Below are 17,189 nucleotides of genomic sequence, written 5' to 3'. Positions count from 1 at the left end.
GCAGGATTGGGAGAATATTCAGTCACCTACCTTGACAATGTGGCCATATTTTCGGATTCCTGGGCAGAACACCTGGAACATCTACAAAAAGTCTTTGAGCACATAAGGGAGGCAGGACTAACTGTTAAGACTAAGAAGTGTCATAGGCCTAAACAGAGTGACTTACCTTGGACGCCTGGTGGGTCAAGGAACTATCAACCCCCTACAGGCCAAAGTGGATGCTATCCAAAAGCGGCCTGTCCCAAAGTCAAAGAAACAGATCCAATCCTTCTTAGGCTTGGCCGGATATTACACGTGATTTGTACTGCAATACAGCCAAATCGCCGCCCCACTGACAGACCTAACCAAAAAAAACCAGCCAAATGTCGTTCAGTGGACCGAAGAGTGTCAGAAGGCCTTTAACCAGCTTAAAGCGACACTCATGTCTGACCCTGTGCTAAGGGCCCCAGACTTTGACAAACCGTTCCTAGTAACCACTGATGCATCCGAGCGTGGTGTGGGAGCAGTTTTAGTGCAGGAAGGACTGGATCAAGAATTCCATCTAGTAGTGTTTCTCAGCAAGAAGCTGTCTGAGAGGGAAAGCAACTGGTCGGTCAGTGAAAAAGAGTGTTACTCCATTGTCTACACTCTGGAAAAACTATGCCCATACGTTTGGGGACAGCATTTCCACCTGCAAACCGACCATGCTGCGCTACAGTGGCTTCATACCACCACGGGAAATTAAAAAAAAAAAACTTATTCGGTGGAGTTTAGCTCTCCAAGATTTTGATTTCGACATCCAACACATCTCAGGAGCTTCTAATAAAGTGGCTGATGCACTCTCCCATGAAAGTTTCCCAGAATCAACTGGTTAAAATTGTCCTTGAGATGTGGAAAATATTGTTCGTCTTTATATACTTGGTAGTATATTTAGAGGTGCATGTGTCTTATTAACTCTGTTTTCTCCTAGAGCTCCAGGAAGAAATCACAGGCAGCGTTTCACCCTATCTGTGATTTGGGAGGCGTCATGAATATAAAGGGAAGGGTAAACACCTTTAAATCCCTCCTGGCCAGAGGAAAAACCTTTCACCTGTAAAGGGTTAAGAAGCTAAGATAACCTCGCTGGCACCTGACCAAAATGACCAATGAGGAGACAAGATACTTTCAAAGCTGGAGGGGGCAGGGGAACAAAGGGTCCTCTCTGTCTGTGTGTTGCTTTTGCCGGGACCAGAACAGGAATGCAGGTCAGAACTCCTGTAAAAAGTCAGTAAGCAATCTAGTTAGATATGCGTTAGATTCTGTTTTGTTTAAATGGCTGATAAAATAAGTTGTGCTGAATGGAATGTATATTCCTGTTTTTGTTTCTTTTTGTAACTTAAGGGTTTGCCTAGAGGGATTCTCTATGTTTTGAATCTGATTACCCTGTAAGGTATTTACCATCCTGATTTTACAGAGGTGATTCTTTTACTTTAATTAAAATTCTTCTTTTAAGAACCTGATTGTTTTCCTTGTTCTTAAGATCCAAGGATTTGGGTCTGTGTTCACCTATGCAAATTGGTGAGGATTTTTATCAAGCCTTCCCCAGGAAAGGGGGTGTAGTGCTTGGGGGGATATTTTTAGGGGGAGACATTTCCAAGTGGGCACTTCCCCTGTTCTTTGTGTAACACTTTGGTGGTGGCAGCGTTTAACCTAAGCTGATAAGAATAAGCTTAGGGGGTCTTTCATGCAGGTCCCCACATCTGTACCCTAGAGTTCAGAGTGGGGAAGGAACCTTGACAGGCCTATCCGAAATGGATTTGCAGTCTCAGGCTAGTAGTTTTTAGTGACCAGACCTCCAGACATCACAGAAACCACCGACACAATGAACTTGCATTAGCTTCCTAGTTGTCAGTTCCAGCAGAGCCAAAAACTGAACGTCCATGGAATTATCTTCTTGCCCTTAAGGCTGTTTTCTCCAGGACAGAAATTAGACATGTTTGCAGGGCAGTATGGGGAAAATTGCATCTCTGCTGCCTCACCTGTACCATGCTTGTTCTGGAAACAGAGGACTTATTCCTAGTGAGCTCTCCATCTGCCATTTTTCAAGAATATCCAATCCACTTTAAGATGTATTAAAAACAAGATGTGGGCTAATTCCCTGCAACAGTCATGTTCTTTATCTGGACTTAAAGTATGGAGAGTACATTTTTTACCAGTCTTGGTTACACAACTAGTTCTAATGTACAACTCCCCCAGAGTATAGATTCTGCTTCAGACAATATTCTTGTATTTACACATGTTCAAAATAGATTGTACATGGCCCTGCACCTGCTGCCATTGTAAGCCAATAGCAACACTCCCATTGACTCCACTGGTACAAAGTCAGACTCTCTGAGGCTGCACCAACAGAGGTCATGCAGCATCAAATGAGTTGTTGGGATCAGTTCAGAATGTATACTGGATCAGTTCAAAGGCAAAGGGTATGCCTTTGACTCCATTGTCATGAATGGAGCCACAAGTAATCCCATGGAGCAAAATAAAAAAAAATCCAGTCAGTTGAAATGTTTTGTTTGGATAAAATTGAAACATTTCATTCTGATTTTGACTTTCCAAAAGTTTTATAGCATATAAAATTAAAAATGGAAAAATCATTTGAAAATGGAGACTCAAAACATTCCAGGCTGGAGTACTGTGTCCAGTTTTTGGCCCCACACTACAAGAAGGATGTGAAAAAATTGGAAAACATCCAGAGGAGGGCAACAAAACTGATTAGGGGACCGGAACACATGAGTTATGAGGAGAGGCTGAGGGAACTGGGATTGTTTAGTCTGCGGAAGAGAAGAATGAGGGGGGATTTGATAACTGCTTTCAACTACCTTAAAGAGGGTTCCAAAGAGGATGGATCTCGACTGTTCTCAATGGTATCAGATGACAGAATGAGGAGTAATGGTCTCAAGTTGCAGTGGGGGAGGTTTAGTTTGGATATTAGGAAATACTTTTTCACTAGGAGGGTGGTGAAGCACTGGAATGGGTTACCTAGGGAGGTGGTGGAATCTCTTTCTTACGGGTTTTTAAGGTCAGGCTTGACAAAGTCCTGGCTGGGATGATTTAGTTGGGGATTGGTCCTGCTTTGAGCAGGAGGTTGGATTAGATGACCTCCTGAGTTCCCTTCCAACCCTGATATTCTATGATTCTATGTGGAGCCCCACACCGAGCTAAATTGCATGAAGGCTCACTAAGCCATTCGTGAATTATACAGCAAGGGGCACCAGGCAATCACCCTACCAGATGTTACAGTCAGCTCAGAGTTCCTAATACGCAGGCTAGATTCCCTTCCTAGCCTGGGACCAGTCTCCCCAGTTCAAAGTCTTTGTCTTCCAGACAATCTTCCAGGTGTTGAGATGGAAGAGGAGAGAGGCCAAGTGATGATGTCACTATCCCTCTTTTATACTTTCTTCCAGCTGCTAGAAAGATCCTTGCTGTGACTTGGGTTAGGCTGCCCTCATTGAATACATGCCCTCTATGAGGCTTTTCTGGGATGGCCTTTGGGAGAGTGGAATTCCCTTAGTGGGCCATCAACACATGTCTGGCTGGTCCTGATGTAAATCTGTCTTACTAGGTGCTCCTTTGTAGCCACTGAAAGGCTGGCTGTGGGCGTTTCCCAACCTCACAGCATATTTCAGTAACACACGCATAGTAATACTTCGTAACTTCTCATACAAGGATGGCACATACAATCCAACAGGATAGTCATGTTCAACAGATAAAGCCTTTTAAAAATGATATCTCAGAAGGCATAGTTTACAAAACATATCATAATCATATCACAGTGGTGAAGATGAGGGTCCAGGGTGCTACTCTGAGCTACAGAGTGTCACAGCTTTGTAACAAAGTAAAGGCTATAATTGCCTGAACAATATAAGAGAATGATAATCTGCTTTATATGTTTGCAGCATTGTTGAAGCTGTTGTGTTGGTCCCAGGATATTACAGAGACCTGTGTCTTAGCATGCTTTGTACTTCTTTGACTGGTTTGAGGTCATAATTTCCCATTTTACATTGATACTATTGACATGAGGTTATTGCTAAATGGTACAAGATCCCTCCCTTCTGAAGGATTTAGTTATAAATATTGGCTTACTACATATTTCTGCCACTTTCGATGGGAGTTTTGCCTGCAAATGGAGCATGGGATTCTGGCCTTGAAGGTGCAAGATGCTACCTTCGCATTATACAGACTCATCTCCTCCTGCCTGGGTAGTACATGTGATTCAGATTTCTGGGACCAGAGGATAATTAGTATTTGTATTACCGTAGCCCTTAGGAACCACGTTCATTGAACCAGGACTCATTGTGGTAGGTGCTATACAAACACAGAACAAAAAGATGGTCCCCACCCTGGAGGTCTTGCAGTCAGATATCATCTTTGCAATAACCTGATACAGTGAGAGTTGGAAGATTCTGTGCAACATGTTGGTACTGATATTTTTATCTATTGTTTTAGCTATATCCGTGATCAGTACCAGTGGTTGGGAAGGATCTTTGCTTGGAAATTTCAGTGAATTGTCCATCATTGTTTCCAACAGAAAGGGAAACTTCTAAGGAGTGTATGGTAGAGATGACATACTGGGAGCTTCTCTGGGGGTCCCATCAGTTTCTGCAAAGTACACTTTCTATATGGTGTTACGCTAGCAAAAAAACCCTTCCAAATGTTGACTGGATGTAATCCTGTCTCAACAATGCTGGGACTGACTGAAATGCCAGCAGCAGGAGAGGTGTGAGACAGCAATCGTTTCAGTGGGATGTTGATTCTGAAGTTTAATTATAATTTAAATGTCATCATTGTGACCTGTTTTGCAGCTGATCATTTGAGTACATTTATCCATGTCACAAGTTGGCTCCTGGCTGGGGCCGCCTCCTGCAGCAGACCACAGCACAACAGGTGCACCTAACTTAGTTTCCCCTTTCCTCCACTCAGTGTAAGCCCCTCCCTTTTTCCTCAGAGGCAGGGCCCCACTCTCCAGACCTCCCTGCCAGAGAGAGATCAGTCTTCCTACAACCCTCCACTCAGGTCTGCAGTACAAGAGCTCCCCTTCCAGCAATGTTCTACTCCCCCTCTTGGGATGCTGCCCCTGCTCAGAGATCCACCCTCCTACAACAACCCTATTGCTTCCTGCTCAGCTTTGCATGACGAAGCTCGACTGCACTAGCCTTCTGCTCATCAGAGGTCCCCAGCACTGGACAGTTGTCACCAACAGCTTTCTTCCAAACTCCTCACCAGCAGCTCATGGTTTCTGCCCTCCTTCCAACTCTTTCCCTCAGGTAATTCTCTGCTGCTCCTTCCTGACTCTCCTGGTCTCAGGAAGCACTCACCCGTCCATCTTCTGACTCTCTTCAGCTGTTGTCAGGCAGCTCTCACCTGCCCCTTTTCCTGGTTGATCCCACTGTCTCAGTCTCTCCCCATTTATGTGGCCCAGGTGCCTTCCCTTAACCTCAGTTGGGAGGCAGCTAACCAGTCACAGGTGCACTGGTCTCTTTCTTCTGAAATAGTCAGTGCTGTCCTGTGACAATCCAGCTATTTGGAGACAAGGGGTGGGGCTGCAGCTGTATACAGTGCTTGGATTGAGTAACATTGCATTGGCCCCAAATTTGACTCCTGGCAGGGGTGTGCAGAGGAATTTAAATTTGACCCCTTTTGGAGGGGCACATGCTGTGCCCCCACAAGGAGCTTGCTCTCCTGCCTCCCCATCCGGCCCCGGCAGGAGCTCGCTCTACCCTCTCCCCTGCACTGGTCCTGGCAGGAGCTTGCTCTTCCCTGCCTCTGCGGCCTTGGGGCTGGAGAAGTTCTGTGCCCCCGACCATTATTGGGGTCACCTGCTTGCCCCTCCCTTGTGCACACCCCTGACTCCTGGACTATTGGTTGTTGTCTACTCCCTCAAATGGACCAGTCTTTATGTTTGCAGCCTCTTTCTTTGGCTGGCTAGCTGCTGTTCAGACTGTCCCACATTATATTCAGCTTTTGCATGCTTTGGTTTATGGTTGGCTTGACAAGTTTTGAACCGTTTCCCCCCCAGTATAATTCTATTGCGGTTTATGACTTTCCTTTAAGTTACATACTGATTCTTCAGTCTCTCTTTAGAATACGTCCGTCCTGTGCAACGTACCATTTGGTTTTGATTTTCTGGGCTAACTCTTTTTACGTTTAGTTGCTGAACCTTGTTTTCATCTGTGGTTTCCTGCCAGCAGGAATTCTGGCAATGTGTGCACCTGGAGTTCTGGTTGCTGGAAGTGGGGGAGATGGGTGTTTTGATATGTGATAGTCTATATTCTGCCAATTGCCAGAAAGTTTTACACGCCCCCCTCCCCTCCCCCCCCACACCACCTTTTGGTTCATTCAAGCTGCGTTGTGCTGCTCCTTGCATGTACAGTGGCCTTACACCTGATTTAACTGTCCAGAGAAGGGTTCTTCTTGAATAGAGCTGGTGAAGGGCTGCCCCCACTCCTGGTTAAGGGATATGACCAGGAAGAAAGTTACTGGCTGTGGCAGTCCTGTACCTCGCTGGTCCCTGCTGCCAGAATAGGGCCTGAGGGCAGTTGCCAGCTTGTATGAAATAGAGCAGTTTTCAGTCTGCTTTGTTTTATGCTGGGGACTGGGCCTGCATCCAGAAGCTGTGGGATCAGGGAACATGAAGGTGACCTAAAGCCACCTTTATTCTCATCCCCAATGAGCATAGCTTTTTGGACCAGAGGATCTGGGATCTGAGTCTATAGGGCAGTCTGACCCTTTAGTAATGTACCAACCTAGCAATGTAAGGCCTTGTCTACACTACAAATATAGCTGTGGCAGGCAATCTTCTGACACCATGGTTATAAATATGGTTCCAATTTGTAGTTTAGCGTGGACCATAACCACGTTTTATAACCAGGTTAAATCATTATCATGACTGTTCCCTGCCATTATTGAACAGCATGGCTGGAAACCTGTTCTGCAGCAAGAGCCTAATCTGCCGCGGCAGCGTAATACCCATCTAGTCCTCCCTGCTATAAACTCCAGCTAGCGAGTTGCTACAGAGGATGGAAAAGAAAGTCAGATCCCCATGTTCCCCGGAGCCTCTTGCTGATGTGCCATTGTCAGATGGACAAGTTGGACGGATGTTTTTGTCCCAGGTATATCAAGCCCCTTTCAAAGGACAAATAACACAGCATTTCAGGCATTTTAAATATTGATATCCTGTTTTCTGCACAAACCATCCATATATTCATCCGCTCCAGGTCCACATTTCATTCTTTAATTTATTTTAAAATGTTCTCTGTTTTAAAAGCTCTCTTCATTCACACTGTAGGGAAATTAAATGCATTGCTTACTATATTATCATTGAACACACTGTCCTGTGAGTGCAGAATGTAGGAGAACTTACCTTGTGCTAATGTTTGCAATTTGTGCTTTAAAGCATAGCTAATAGATTTATGGGCTCAAAATGTGATATCCTCATTTGTAGCACGTGTTTGTATTATGGTAAGAGGATGGCAGATACCAAGTAATAAACCTGAAGGAAAGAATTAGCCTGTCATATGTTATGTCAGTTCAGGACTGGATAAGAGATGCAGTACATAGTACAGTATCTACAATACAAAAAATGGTTACGATAAACAGTGGTATTGGTAAGACCAATATTGTTCCCATTGAAGTCAATGACAGAACTCCCAAGGAGCTCAAGTGTGGCAGGATCAGGCACAATGTCTTTTATGCCAAATGAAATATACAATAATACTTAGCTCTGACCTAGCGCTTTTCATGAGAACAGCTCCAAAGCACTTTACAGGTATCGTTACCCCAATGCCTTAGGAATGGGCAGGTGAAGTGAATTACCTAAGCTCACCCAGTAGCAGAGCTGGGACTAGAAGCCACATCTCCCAAGTCCCAGTGCTGTGTACTATTGATTAGCTAAATAATGTCAATGTATAACAGTGAGGGAAACAGAATTTACTGTTGTGAAAACCTACTCCTAGCAAACACCGAGTCACCACCCAAGGTTTATTCACAGGGTCTTTCTCAAGAATCATTCCATGATTTATTTGACTTTTACTCAGGAGATGTTTGGTCTTGCTTCTTACGGACAGGTTTCAGAGTAGCAGCCGTGTTAGTCTGTGTCCGCAAAAAGAACAGGAGGACTTGTGGCACCTGAGAGACTAACACATTTATTTGAGCATAAGCTTTTGTGAGCTACAGCTCACTTCATCGGATGTGAGATTTGTGAAATGGCTTTTTAGGTAAAGAATAATTCAGACAGGAGCTACCATTAAACATTTTTTATTGCGTAGATTGTAGGCTTTGCAGTACATGCAAAATAAAAAAAAAGGTGGCAGTTAAATCTGTAAGCATATAACAGCAATGTAAATGTCTCGGATCAGCGATGTATTTGGATTAGGGGCTAATAAGTCTAAGTGAACAGACATCTTTCAGGATACACAGTTTACATGATAAATCACGGAGGCCTTTTCAAAGTGATTTTCTTCATATCAAGATAAATATTTCTTGTTTACAATCTTGCTTGTTTTTAGTACTGCAAAATCTCTATAATAGTACACTCTCAGTTCTGTACATAGGAAAACCATAAAACTCTACCCATACCAGGGTCTGTTTTAAATGCAAAACAAAAGTAGTTAATAGGTTTGCAATGCATGTGCCTATAAAAAAGAGAGAGAGAGAAGCAGCAGCTGCATCCTCCAAACAGATTTAAATGCACTTGTGGCAGAAATAGAATGGAAGGCACCCCTGATTCATATGAAGCATTAGGCAGAAAGCTTTGACGATACCAGACAACTTTATGTGCATTTCAGGTTTTAAGGGTTCAAATGCTTCATGCAAACCTTATGAGGACGTCCTCTGAACTCAGTAACATCACTGTAAGGTCAAAGGCTCCCATGGGTAACAGCATAATATGTTGCAAATGCTTTATTTTCAAGGGCTCGTGCTTTGCAACATTTGACAGTTTCACACAATACCCTCCATTAAGACTTCCTGATGGCTGCAGCTCAGCTAAAAAAGTGGAACACAATGTGGAGTTTCTAAAGCATCTCTTGTGATGGATTAGTTTGGACTCAGCAAAGCGTGAATTCTCCTGAAACTAATCTGTGAGCTAACAGCATGCTGACCTCGGCTGACAGGAAGGTTTTTTAAAGCTGGCTTCTCTCAGAGACAGCTCATAGTTGGCATGATACGGCATGAGTTTGGCGCACCTGGATTATTCATTTTTTAAGCCAGTGTCATCTCAGACACATTTGTGATATTTACTGGTGTGATGAACACCTACATATTAGCTAAGAGACATATCATAAGTCACTGCCAGAAAAACATTTTAAAAACAATATTTTTTAATTTTGATCTTCAGTTTGCTTCTGTAATTATAGTGAAGGGTTGACAAACAGTTGGCAGCAAACTTTCAGGATAGCTACTATGACACAAGAAGGCATTAACTGTAGCTTTTTATGGACATTCAGCATTCAGACATGGAAAGTTTTATGTGTCAAAGTCTCTGACCTGATAAGGCATTAGATTTTCAGAACATATATTAGTTAAGTAATTTGTTTATATCTGTCTTTTCATATCTGACCATTACAGTAAATGGCTGTAGTCAACTGACAATACAATTGAAAAAAGAACATTCTTTTAAAACCTGCCAACTTGTCAGGTTCATTCTGCTGCAATAGCTTTATACTGTTTGCCCACAATAAAATGAATGGCATGACAGTGTTGGAAAGCATTTTTGCAGTTCTTTATTATATCATTGTGAATGTATCTTGCAAGGAATGAATGGAAGGCTAAAAAATCCCCCAACAAAAGCACATCAATATGTTTATCAAATGGTCAGCAAAATGATATGCGGCTGGAATGGGAGAGTAGCAATTCAAGATCAGTTTGAAAAATGCAGAGTGAAAAAAAATCCAGTAGGGATAAATATTAGTAATGAAAACCGAACACATGATTCTTTGTTTTGGGCCAGTATATTCACCAGCGGTTGCTGCAGATTGATTTAGGAGCCTTGAAATTGGCACACAAAAAGACTCTCCAGACAGAGAGCTGTCCTTGAACCATCACTTATATTTCTTTTCGTACTGTTGCCCGGATAGTGCTGAACATTTTGCCGATGGCCTCGAATAATCGGTCGCAGAACGTGTGGATGCAGATAGAATAGACCCGGCTGATGCATTGGATCTCAATCAAGTAGCTCCTTATGCATGGCACCACTGCCCAGATGTGTAAGAATGACAAAATGGCAAAGTAAATACCCCAGATGAGAGCCAGAGGAATGCCAAAGATTGCCGACAGTAAGCGATAAAACCAGTATTTTGTCACAGTGAAGGTGGTGAAGCTGGCCTTCCAAATCCCATCAAAACTGTGTGTTCCATCAGGTTCAGCAATGACACCTTCAAAATCAATCTGAAGGCAAAGAGGACACAAAAACAGGTTAGACAGATATTCAAAACTGACACAGATGTGTGGATTCCAAATACCCTTTGTCTTAACAGTGATCTACTCATTATGGCCTCGATTCAACAAAACATTTAAGCATGTGTTTAACTTTGAGCATGCAAGTCCCATAGATTTAGACACTTAAGCACATATGTACATTAAGCATGTACTTATGTTTTTGCTGACTAAAGATAGGGTTACTCATGTCATTAAAGTCAAGCACCTGCTTAAGTAATTTGCTGAATCAGGAATTTAGTCTCTGAATTGCATGGAACAGTCTTGTGGACTGTGTGAAGCATCTGCATGTAAGTGTTTCTAAAATATAAAACGAGCCTCTGCTAATTGTGGCTAGCAGATCTGTTCATGTAACTGGAATGGAAGCTCAGATTCCTGGCCTGGAGTTTCCTCCTATGCTGGACACAGGGTTATTGGGTCATGGACCCCAAAGGAAGGAGCAAAAAAGAAGAACAAACGGGGACACCATTCTCAGGCCTCCAAAGGATATAAGGAGAATTGCACTGTAGAGAAATGCTGCTATCTGACTGTGAACCAATCCTTGAAGGACAGAAGAAGATACAGCAGACAAGCATCTGCTTTCCACTTACAACAGTGAAACTTCATAGCCATGTATGGGGTTTCTCCTAATTTATATGATCAGGGAAGTGAGATCAAGATTAGGCTCCATATATTCTAACGTAAATATGCAATGCTCTGGAAGAGAAAACTAGTATTCAAAAGAGGAGCAGCAGTCCTGCATTGCAAAATCACAATATGCAATACGGTAGAATGAATGACTTATAAACAGTAGTAAAGATTTCCATGCAAACCCTCCCATTTTGCAAAAGCATTTAGAATATGTAAATAATTTTAGACTTACTCACACTAGACAGTGAATTTCTGTCCTGTCTCTTGAGGCCCCTCTTAATAGTGAAACAAGTTATTGTTGGGTTTATGAAAGTGACAAAGTATTGATGTTAAAGAGTTATGATACGTTTTGTGTAATTTTCTTTGAATTCTAATGAGAAACAGCTCTTTTGATGCTGGGCTTATCTGGTTGTTAAAGAAGAAAATTTTCTTAGAATGAAAAATTGAATACTATGAATTTAAATGTCTAAATTTTTGTAAGAAAATAGTTGCTTTCCTAAAGCACTGTGAGTGGAGTATTATGTAGTTATGTGAAATTATTACAAGTCATTTATTTAGACAATTTTAGTGCATTCTATTTTAATTTAATAGAATAAGGTTAAAAACCCCAATAAAAGCTTTTCAAATAAAAGTGCATCTTTCCCTCATTTATTTCCTATAAAATCAATTATAGAGGAGCAAATATTGAGAAAAACAAATTTAAGCCATTAAATATCAACCCAACATTTTCATACCTCCTGATCATGTAAGGGTTTAACCTGAAAGGTGCTGATTGTCTTCAATTCCTACTGTAATCAACAAGATCATGTTGCATGTTCTGCCTCTTGAATGACTGGACCCTTAAATTCCAGCCACTTCACATTGTGACATATATGTTACCATGAAACCAAGCTCCAGACTTCAACAGTGCAACAGGGACTTCTTCTGGTTCATTTGAATCAGGCAGTCATTTTCACATTCCAAGGTGACAGCAATTTAATAGTTTGTAAAATGTTGACAGCTCAATGTAAATTGAAAACCAGAAACCCTAGATATAAATTATTATTTTATTAGATGTATTTGAGGTATTCAGAATCTAGACGCATTTTATGTAGCTTAAATCAAGAGCAAACAATATTTCCCCAGTCATGTGAAGCACACACCTAATCACCCCTCTGGTAACCAAGCCAACTTCTTGAAAGGTGGGGAAGACCAACTGGTAAACCATATATCTTGGGATTCCAGAACCTGCAATTTGTGGAGGACGTGATTAATGAGATTAATGAGTACTTCAGCTTACATCATGTTCTGAAAGTGGCCAGGCTCCAGCTTACTTCTGATAGGAGTGAATTCTAGAAATGAGGAACATCTGCTGGGAACATTTAGTTCCAGAGCCCATTCACCCCTGATAGGCAGGGAAAGAATTTCTGTTAAATGTTGGCATTGTGATGGGGAACAGAGGGACAGCTGGCCTTTGTGATAACAGGGTTCTAGAACTTTTAGGGCTTTATAGGTAGTAACCAGCACCTTACATTTCACCCAGCAGAAAACTGGCAGCTAGTGGATATGATGGACCACAGATGCAATATGCTCTCACTAGTCTGCTCTGCTCTGAAGATGGGAAACCACATTTTAGAGGAGTAGAAGCTTCTAATGGGCCTTCTGACTGTTCCCTGATAAAGTGTAATACAACAGCCCAATCTTAAAATGATAAAGACATGGATGATTATAGTGAGGTTTGCAACTCAAGGGAAAGGATGAAGTGTCTCAGTCAGTTGAGGAAGACAATGATTTTTCTGACCTTCTGGGAGTAGAGGAATCTACTAAAGGTCCTGAGATGGCAAAAGCATTGTGACAATAGGTGGACAGATGCCTTCAATAGAAATAGCAGCCACGGTCTATGCAAATTCTACAAAATGTTTCCCGCTCCAACATGCATCACATTTATCTTACCCAAAGTGAGCCTAAGAGATCTATCTGGCTTTCATTCAGATTTACCTGTCTCTCCACCAGATTCTAAGTGAGTGATCCAGCTCCTACTGAAATCAGTAGGAGCTGGATCAGAACCTAGGATAGCAGGAAAATGATTCTGTCTGTCTGGGCCTGATGAAAAGGAGACATAGAGCTGCTCCTTCCTCCCAAGGACCTATTGGTGTGGAGTGCCACAGGTTTCAATCTTAGCCCCCTCATATTCAAAGTATCTGAGAGGGGAAAATTGTGAGACATAGTATGGCATCTTCAATGTGTTGAGTGCCCAACACAACCTTCTGGGAGCTCTCCTAAAAAAATAAGTATGTAGCCATCTATAGTGATTACATCCATTCGTGCCACATCATGCAGTCGTCTAACTTAAAGACAAGCACTCTTGACTGAATTTTCTAATACCACTCTTAGAACTCTTATTGAATTTTTACAGTCAGTGTGTGGGGATGACAGTTCTTTAAACTTGTGCTTTAAAACCAAACATAAATAGTTGTTAATATGCCATATTTATAACAGCACCCGATGATGCATCTCTTTAATTCTGGAAGTGTCAGGGGGTTCATCAGTTTGAGTTAATCATCTTTACATTGTAGTCTGGTTCTTGCCCATACGGATCATGGGTTGACACTCTGTTGGTAAGATACCTGGCCAGGCTCATATATTAATATTTAGAAGAAATACCCTTTCGTACACATTTCATAGTTTTGACTATTATAGCCAACCTGTGCAAAAACTCACCTGAAGGAAGTGCTACAATAAAGGGTGCATATTTTACAGGTCTCTGTTGAAATGCCAAAATATCCAGGAAGCTTAATTGTCATAACATTTCCATTACAATATTAACAGAAACATGTTGAGACATAATAGTTCAGCCCCATGTCACACAAGCTAAACATGTGTTTGATATAATCCACTGCACAGGATATTTAGCGTGGCCAACATAACCAAGCAGAGTAGGTCAACAGGAAAAATGAACATCACAATAGTATTCCACGGCAAGAAATTAAAACAATTATACATATTGGTGGAAAGAACAATACACTCATAGGAGCTGATACAAATGAGACTGCTGCCAAGAGTATGGGTTTACTGGATCAGGCTCAATATGCCACACACAGAGCAATGGTTCTTTAATGTGCTTTTCTAAGGCACAGCACATTTGTTAATTACGCAATTCTCAGCAGCATCCAACTCTACCCTATGTTTATGGAGTCTGATATTTTTAACACCTTATGGGATAGGGAATGTAATCATTAACCTCTTCTGTAATACCTGTAAAGATGACAAATCACGTACATAAATGGATAAGCAGCTCAAATTGTATTTCCATGGAGACCACCTCTTATTGCAATATTGGGAACGTGTTTGGCTTGAAAGTGCATAGCTCTGATTTCTGACACTGGATGTAAATCCCTGTAAATTTGTGCAGTCTCCACCCAGCTCCAGACACAAGCCACACATTGCTGTAGAGTCATTAGCTGCCATGTCACCACCATGGAGGATCTCATTTTATTCAAAAATTCCAAAATAACACTGTCTAATCCTCAAACCAACAGCTGGTCTACACACAGATGGTGAAATCCTGTCCCCACTGAAATCAATGTGAGTTTTGCCATTCATTTGAGTGGAGCCACGGTTTCACTCTGAAATTCCAATAGTTTAAATCAGTTTCTAAATCAATTTGTTTAAATGGATAAAACTTCCCGGTGTAGTGTCAGTTAAGGATGGATAATATCATTTTAGCTTAATTTGGTGTATTACTAAGCCTAAGACTTCTCCCCAGCCCGGGCTACTTGCAGGTTTCCATTCCCAGCCTAATTCTTCTCCCTGGTTCTGCAAATAGCAAGCTATAATGATACTTGTTTGATCATCTGCCACTCTGAAGAAGGCTCTAATAGCACAAAAGTGATTTTTGGTACTTCTCTCAAAGAATGATTTCACCAAATGAAAACAAGTTTTCTAACCAATACAACAGCATATAGGGTGACAGTCTGGCCTCATTGATGTCCATGGCAAAACTCCTCCTGACTTCAAAGAGGCCAAGGTTTCATCCATGGAATCAATCTTCCATTCGGAAAACGTGTTATACGTGCAATGGAGACACAACTCTGTATTTTTTGTAGGAGCTGTGCAGAGCCAGAAGTGTATAAGGAGTTTGTAAAATGTAACTCGACCTAATTTAAAATATAGTAATAATAAAAATATCAACTTTAAAAGCTAGGATTGGCAAATGTCTTTTCTTCAAATAAGAATTAGAAACAGTGTATGGTTTTGTAGCTCATATAAATGCATTAAAAATGTTTTAACTCATATTAGAAAATAACTCCCTGTGAAATCAGTTTAGAAAACTAGGGGCTTTTCTCCTGTAAAGTTCTACAGTCATCCAAGTTCAATACCATCAATGAGCAAAGATAGAAAAATGGAAATTTTTTTTAACTGTAATGAATGAAACATATTACTATGCTGGCAATCTTGTGAGTGACTTCAAAGAAATAAATATACTCCAATTTCTCTGTATTTCCATTAAAGCTTTGTTAGGATTGAATGGTTTATACTTTTGGACTTTTATAAATGATGCTGAATACTTTTGTGCAGCACGTTGGCCTATAAAATAAATCTGTGAATTTGCAAGTACAAGTTAACCAAAATCTAGTAACATATGTTAAGAAAAGTAATCCTTGCTTGATGTGTTGTGACATTGTTTGGCTAACATGAACTGTCAGGTGGTGTTGAATCCGGTCAAATACATTACAAAAAAAATGTATACATGCAGAAGTGAAAAAAAGCCTCATTTCCATTAGGACAGGGTCTGGATATTATATTTCTGTTTCAGTAGAAAGCTTGGAGTTTAGTGACCCATGTGCTGGAATTTAGATGATTCTAAGACCCGCAACACTGATTTCTAGAGCCAACCTTGCTAACCGGGCGTGGAACATATGAGTGTGAATCTATGCAGTGTGTATATTGCCTCATTCATGAACATAAAAACATGTTGTTAAAAAAAGACATTTCTGCAATAGTTAAGATAACAAGCTTTAGGTTATAGTAACTCTTTCCCCAAACTATACAAGGATTTTTCTAGTTAAGCACATGAAAACTGTCATCAACATTCACATTTGTATCACATTATGCTAACATTGGTGAAACATAAAATGTATTCAGCAACATACATTTATTTGCTTCCACAATGAGTCAAATTGCTCCTCAAATTAGTTCAGTGGTCATCCTGTGCATAAAGGGTTTTTAGGATTAGGCCAAAAGTCTTTTCACACATCCAGAAGGACCGCAGGATTGAGTTTGTACAGGCTGGCTGTTTTACAGGAGAATTTATTTTTTTCAACTGGCTCATAGTAGAAACATTAAATCTTACTGGGAAACTAATTTTGCATTGAAGCCCTTTAGCCCTTCTGAGGCTGCATCTTTAACTTACCAGTAGTCAAGCATAACCATTTAGTTAACAACAGACTATCTTTTTGGCACCCAAAAAAAGAAACTATATGTTTATATGGAACTCACAGAGCTGTTAAAGTAAATTATTAGAATCACTCATGTGCTCAGGTGTATTTATATATAATTCATTACAATGGTGAAATATTTATTTTAAAAATATGACTCCAAAGCAATCTCATTGCTTTTCAGGCTGAAAAGTCAAGTGAATGTTCTCTCTAGGCCTGAGTCTCGGTAACTGCTCATCTTACAACACTAGCCTAACTGTACAGACTTCTGTGGAGTGACTCCTGAGGAGAGGAGAATCAGGTCATATTTCTTTTCTTGGCAGACATTCCTTTTCCAAGTGTAAGAGATGAAGATGATGTCATGGAATCATGGTACTTGCTATGCCATGGTGGCACAGCTCAAGTCACACACAAATGTCCTAAAAGTACACAGGAACCGTTATGTGTGTGAGAGGCTAAACAATTATTAGTTCATGCCACCAACAATCAGGGACGGATTACTGTTCTAGACTAACTTTAACAAACGTGGGAACTTTTATATCAATTTTAGATTATACTGCACAATACTGAATACACCATCTCATATGAATTGTAGTCAATGTCCCATTGCCACATCTTCCCTTTTCACTTTTCTACTGGCCACAAGTCCCAAGCTGCTCCACAGTGATTAAGTAGTGATGTTAACCTGACTCCTGA

The 17,189-nt window shown here is 41.0% G+C and overlaps 1 protein-coding gene across 3 annotated transcripts in view; it reads right to left on the bottom strand.

Annotated features, from left to right (window-relative positions):
* Nucleotides 1-8,252: 8,252 nt before the first annotated feature.
* The window catches only part of CAV1 (caveolin 1), a 29,630-nt gene continuing 20,693 nt past the window's right edge, over nucleotides 8,253-17,189 (bottom strand). For all 3 annotated transcript variants that reach the window (XM_007070529.4, XM_043549850.1, XM_043549856.1), the window contains exon 3: nucleotides 8,253-10,398. In XM_007070529.4, coding sequence (XP_007070591.1) covers nucleotides 10,057-10,398 — 342 coding nt within the window. In that variant the 3' untranslated portion in view covers nucleotides 8,253-10,056. The remainder of the gene's footprint in view (nucleotides 10,399-17,189) is intronic.

Source organism: Chelonia mydas, chromosome 1 (assembly GCF_015237465.2).
Source record: "Chelonia mydas isolate rCheMyd1 chromosome 1, rCheMyd1.pri.v2, whole genome shotgun sequence".
NCBI classification, from domain to species: Eukaryota; Metazoa; Chordata; order Testudines; family Cheloniidae; genus Chelonia; species Chelonia mydas.
This window is presented reverse-complemented; position numbering and strand designations above follow the sequence as displayed.